Raw genomic sequence first — 6,611 nt, forward strand, 5'->3', positions numbered from 1 at the left:
TTCCATGTCCTAAGCATTATCTTGAATATAACTGGAATTATTATATTTATATATTTTTATTCATATATTTATTATTAATGATTATGATGTATGTATATGTTAATAATGATCATAATAATATCTTGGTATACACCATAAAAAGCTGTGTATAGGCTTTAGGCCACTCTAACCGTTTGTTTGTTTTTTTGTCCTTTATTTGCATATTTTTAACAAATATAGTACAAACATGGAACAGTATGGCATCTTACTTGACAAAGATAGGAATGTATGTAAAGACAGTTCTCCTTTCAATAAACAATACAGTAGTGAGGGAGTGGCGTGGGGCGGAGGAACTCCCCGGAGAGGGGGGGCAATCAAGGGCTGATGCAGTTCACCTGGGAGGGGGAGGAGGGACCGGGGTCAGCAGCTGGGAAGAAAACAGGCGGGGGAGAGAGCGAGTGGTGGCAGAGACGGCAGGACGTGAGAGCTGTCGGCCTGAGCTTTTTGGGTGCCAGTGGCACTGTGGCGGGTGGGTGCTGTTCGCAGCTTATAGTGCTGCCCGCAGTGAAGACAGCTGTGTAGGAGAGTTCGTCGTGTCGATCAGCCCTGTATCAAGAGGGGAGGCCAGAAACCTCCTTTAGGTAGCGAGGGACTGGGGAGTAGTCGTGCCTTACCTGTGCTCTCATGCAGCACCACATCAGTGACGCCGACCATGCTGAATGACTCCACGCCTGCCAGCTGAGCATTCTGTTCTCCGGTGCACAGCCCCGTTCCATTGCCTAGGCCCCACGGGGGGGTCTTGTCACCAGACCGGGGCAGGATGAGTCCTTTGTTTTAATGATTTTCATATAAACTTACTTGTAGTCTTGTCAGTTAATGTCTGAGTGTTATATGATTTCCCTCTTAAAGAAAGGTTTTTAATTAACTGATGTCAGTGTGCCAGCGGCCTGTTAAGGGCGGCTTATTGCGCTTGCGGTGCTCTATCTCCCCCTAGTGTTGGGAGTGGGTTTCGACCCTTTGTGTTGTAGTGGTCCCTAAGGAGCCCGTGTGATTTTGAGCTCCCATTGTGGATAGTGTGATACCTGTTCTAGTTGCTGTGAAGTGATTTGTGTGCAGTGTCCCCTTCTGGGTGTGTTCTCTCTCGTGTGCAGTGTTGGTGTCGGTGTCGCCGCCGGTGGAGTTACCTGCCTGACCTGCTGGAGCTGCCCTCATTGGCCTGCTGAGTGCAAACGTCTCTAACCCAAAAATTAATTGGAAATAAAGATTGTCTATTTGTATACATATCTGTCTGTGGTGGGTGCTCTCTGACCTCTAAATACCGGACCAGACCGGGTTAACAAAGGTGGTGGCAGCTGGACGCTACTCAAACATCCTAAACAACAAAATTCATTACACTGGTGGCAGTGGTGGGATCCAATATATAAATATTAATATATATATTAAAGAACAATGTCAGAGTCATAGAGTATCTCACCCCAGCAGGGGTCTTTAGAAGCAAATGCTAGCCAGAATACTCCCTCTGGTAGTATGGGCTTTTTGCCTGTTCCAACTGGTGCAATTCCACGCCCGGTGTTTATGCCCCAAGTTTTTACTAGGGTGGGCCATGAATGGTCTGATTGGGTGGAACAATTTGAGTTGGCTGCTAATGTAAATGGATGGGATGACTCTGTTAAGCTTAAATTCATGTCCTTATTGTTGACGGGTCATGCTCGTGATATGTATAATGGGGTCTCTGGGGAGGCAAAAAGTAATTATGCCCTGTTGAAAGCAGCTATGTCCAGATGTTTGGACCCCTGTCACGGTGATGACTGGAACAGGGTTACCTTCACTGAAAGGAGGAGGTTGCCTAATGAGACCGCCCAGGAATTTGGTAATGCTTTGCGCAGACTGGTTATTAAAGCGTACCCCTCCGTCGATGACCATACCCGAGATTTATTAGCCAGAGATCAGTTCATTACCCATTTCACTGTAGGGCACTCCTGTATTAGCCTCCGTGCAGCTAAACCTAAAACATTAGAGGCTGCAATTCACTTGGCTGCTGAAATGGAACTTCTTAGAGTCTTGGAACAAACACACATCGACCCTGGTGCTAAAGTAAGGGGGGTTACAGAAGGTCCCAACAAAACTGAGGAGCGTTTTGAGGCTTTATTGGGAGCAGTTGAGGGGCTGCGGCAGGAGGTTAAAATGATGCAAGCTACTGTGCAGGTATTACAACAGCCTCCTGGTGCGGCAACCCCTCTTAATCCCTCTAGGCCATCCCGGAACTTTGATACCAGTCATGGAGCTGTTCTAAGTGCCCCCTCTAGGCACAGAGTCAGTAGGCAGGCTGGGATGTGTTGGGAGTGTGGATGTGACCGACACTTGCGCCGCAACTGCCCCTATGTGCAGGGAAACTAAAGGGGGTGGGCACAGCAGGCCAAATGCCTGCCCTCTTGGCTGTGACTCGGACTTTGGCCTCTAACAACCTTAAGGGTAGCCATATAGCCGCTTAAGTGTGTGTGTGTGTGTGTGTGTGTGTGGGGGGGGGGGGGGTTGTGGATTTTCAAGTGTTAGTGGATAGTGGTGCTGACCGCTCCATAATTCCTAGGGAGTTATGGATGACTATTACAAAGGGGGCATGCAAATTGACTGACTATTCTGGGAATGTATCTGCTGCTAATGGGGGGGGGGGGGCATGTGTATATCTGGGGTATGGCAGACTGTCCGTCAGTTTGATTCCTTAGCCCTAGTGGCCGAGTTTTTGGTTGCTGATGTTCCATCTAATGATGTTCTGTTGGCTTCGACTTCCTGTCTAAGTATGGGGCTGTGGTTGATTATAAGGGGAGGGTTGTTCGCTTGATGGGCAAGACCTTACCCCTGCTGTTTTCAGAAGATCCTGGGAAGCCTCGCACTGTGGTTATTAAATCTGACACTGCAGTGCCACCGCGGAGCGAGGCTATCCTGCCTGGCATAATCACAAACCCCTTCAGGGAGCGTGTGGAAGGTTTGCTCGAACCCTCAACCTCACTGTCTGATCACTGTAATGTTTGGTTGCCCGAGTTGTGTGTCAAGTAGAACAAGGGGTTGTCCCCATTCGTGTTATCAATGTGACAGATGAACTGATTTTGAGGAAGGGCATGAAAGTTGGCACCCTCTACGCTGATATTGAAGTGGGTGATGATTTGAGGGAGGTTAATGGGAGGAAGGGTCAGGAGCCCTCATGGTCTGTGGATGCTCTGGTTGAGAAGTTGGGGCTGAATCAGAAGGGGCTGGGAAATTCAGACCAACAAGCTGTTCATAATCTGTTGGGTAAACATCTTTCTGTTTTCAGTACAGGTGATACAGATCTAGGGAGGACTCCCCTTGTAAGGCACACAATTGACACCGGAGATGCCAAACCTGTGAAATTGCACCCACGTCGTGTTCCTCTCCATTTACAGGAAGAATGCGCAGAGCACATTAAACAGATGCAGGCGAGTGGTATCATCCAGCCCTCCTGTAGCCCAGGGCCCAGTATTTCAAACGTGATCTGACAGGATTATCCTGGTCGGATTGGATTAAATCTAGATCTGATCTGAAAACTGGGTATTTCAACACAGATCAGGAGAATCCTGATCCTGAAGATCAGGGTTTCAGCTCTGGTAATCCAATCCTCCCCTGAATCCAGATAAAAGGCTGATTTGGGTATTTCAAAAGTTAAGTCAGATATCTGGATCAACTTGATACCAAAATTTCAGGATCATTTGAATCCCACCTCAGAGGTGGATTTGACTTGGATTGACAAACTCTCAGCGCATACTTCTCCTAGATATTGTTACTCAAGATGTTTGTTACACTTAAGTGTTAGTGTTGTACTTCTAACAAGTAATTTAAGTAATATCAAAAAATATGTAAAGCATAGTAACATTTTTGACCACACTGTAAAACTGCTGTAAATAATATTACAATTATTTCTCAAATTCTAGTTCACCAAACATTGTAACTTGCATGTACCAAAACAGAGAAAGACAAAGGAATGCAGGGTCCAAACTAAGTTTTATTCCAACAAAAAATAATGTGACCACTAAGGACCATGCTATTTCAAATGTCAAGCTGTTTCTCTAACAGCTTGATTGTTAATTCTGTCTATTTTTTCTGAAGCAGCGTCAGCTTAATTTGCCGTTTGGCCAGTTCAGTCTGTTTGACTGCCCTTTCGGTCTCCATTTTGAGGAGCCTCTCATAGGCTTCCTCATCCCCGGCATGCCTCTTCCGTCGCCGTCGCTGGCTCTGGCCCCCGTGCCTGATGTGGTAGATAGATAAGTTTATTGGTCACATGCAAAGCTAAAACCAAGGTTTAAAAACAGTGTAGTGAAATGCAAAAAAAACAAGCTCTCACCAATGGTGGACCGGGTGGAGCAATGCTGGCACTTGATGGTGTTGATGGCACAGGTGTGAGCAGCACATAGTCAGCTGAAAGGTTGAGTGGTTCGTCAGACTCCCCCACACTGGCTGGCAAAATCCCATGGAGGGCATGGGAACTCTCCCCTCCAAGTATATCGAGGACAGTATCTGAGAATTCTCCAGCTTTACGAAATAAACAAGAACATTTGTATTGCACATTCATATAAGACATGTAGCTCATAGTGCTTCACAAAAGTGACATGAAATTAGTACTTGTACCATTAATGTAACATAATATGGGAATTTAGAAGACAAACAGTTAAGTCTTACCTTTGAAGGGCTTGTTCCCTGTTTGGGGGTTTTTCGCCTCCGCCTGGTCCTTGGTGGCCTTTTGCTTCAAGTTTTTCCACCGAAGCTTGACCTGCTCCACCGACCGTAGTTGGCCACTGCCAGTGGCATTTATTTGGGCTGTGATAGCAGCCCAAATCTCGCCTTTGGTCTTTGCAGACATACTGGTCTGGCCAGGGGTGCTGAAAGTGCCAAACAAAACACTATAATGTGACCTCACCCCATCCAGCAACGCATGCGTTTCAGCAGCTGTAAAGTTCAATCCCTTACTCTTTTGGGCCTCCATGGTGTCTGGAGGTTGATCAACCAGTCACTCTTTTATACCTTGCCAGTCTCGTTACTTTCAGGTGTGAGAGTATCCCAGGTTCATTAGTAAGGGCTTAAATTGGGTTCTCAGCTGAACACGATTGGTTGACAAGACAATGACAGCAATTGTACACCGACAGCAAAGGAGAAGGTATAGGCCACGGCATTATGCTGAGCGCCCCAACCTGCTCGAGCATTACTCAAATGAGGAGCTTTATGCAAGATACAGATTTGGGCGAGATGATATTACTTACATCTGTAATATTCTTCATCCTCACCTTGAACGTGCCACCCTGAGGAGCCATGCCTTGACTGTGGAGGAGCAAGTGCTTATAGCGCTACGGTTTTATGCATGTGGTTCCTTCTTTGAGGTAATTGGGGATGGACTGGCGGTGACAAAGTCAGCAGTCGGCCATGTGGTGCATTCAGTGTCATCTGCCCTCAGCAATCTTCTGTGTCAATTTGTGAAAAGGCCTGAAAATGAAGACGACATGGCAAGGACCAAGAGGAAGTTTTTCTCATTGGGGGGGATGCCCAATTGTATTGGTGTTATTGATTGTACTCACGTGCATATTCAGGCACCTCATGCCAGGGAATGGGAGTATGTCAACAGAAAAGGCCGGCACAGCATTAACGTGCAGCTTGTGGGGAACGCTGATCTCATTGTCACCTACTGTGTCGTAAGATGGCCTGGGTCTGTACACGATGCCCGTATTTTGAGGTCAAGCCACCTCTTTCAAAGGTTCCAGCAGGCCGCCCCAGATGGCATCCTCCTCGGTGACAGCGGTTACCCCCTTCTACCCTGGCTGATGACCCCTTTTGCTACTGTCACCAATGACTCTCAGCAGAGGTACAACAGTGTCCATGCCACAACAAGAGGGACAATTGAGCGCCTGAATGGCGTGATAAAACGCAGATTTGCCTGCCTGAACTATCTCCGTGTGGAGCCACAGGAGGCCTGTCACGTCATCTGTGCCTGCATTGTGCTCCACAACATTGCACAAACGAGGAGAGTGCCACTTGGGGCTCCCATTGATGGACCTCCTCCCTGCGCAGAAGTCCCCGATCCGCTGCCTCCACCACCGCAGCAGCCTGATGGTCCTGCTGGAAGAGCTGTGAGAAATGCCATGGTTAATCTTTATTTTTCCACTTGAATGATTAAAGAAAAATGTGCACATTTTTTCTGTGTCAGTGTTAATGTCATGCTGCACATTTCAGCACTTTCCAAGCATTTTCAAGGTATATTTTCATGCTTCTGATTAATTGAAGACAAAGTGGCTTCAAGCTTAAAAATGCACCTTTAAAATATTTGGATATAGCTTGAATGTGATTTTAAAACATGTAGCAATGTATTTCAGTTTGTGTTTTACACACTGATTATTTTACTTCATCAAATCAGATCCTTTCATAAATTATCATAATTATGTTGGAGAGGAATTAGGATGAAGAAATGTTTCTAATTGTGTCACTGACCAATACCATGAAAGTAATGCCATTACAAATTTAAGCAGTTTCAAGCACTTTATTCAAACTCCAATTACTTGAAAGTAGGCCTGCACGATTAATCGTTATAAAATCGCGATCTCGATTCACTCCTGTGCACGATTTCATTTTGAAAT

General features: G+C 46.3%; 1 protein-coding gene across 1 annotated transcript; it reads left to right on the forward strand.

Moving 5' to 3' along the window:
- Positions 1–5,108: 5,108 nt before the first annotated feature.
- Positions 5,109–6,146, forward strand: LOC310965882 (putative nuclease HARBI1; the record flags this gene model as incomplete). Its single annotated transcript, XM_083939632.1, has 1 exon — positions 5,109–6,146. The coding sequence occupies one exon, from the start codon at positions 5,109–5,111 to the stop codon at positions 6,144–6,146; it is 1,038 nt and encodes a 345-aa protein (XP_083795758.1).
- Between the last annotated feature and the right edge of the window lie 465 nt (positions 6,147–6,611).

Source organism: Echiichthys vipera, assembly GCF_963691815.1.
Source record: "Echiichthys vipera genome assembly, chromosome: X".
Lineage (NCBI taxonomy): Eukaryota > Metazoa > Chordata > Actinopteri > Perciformes > Trachinidae > Echiichthys > Echiichthys vipera.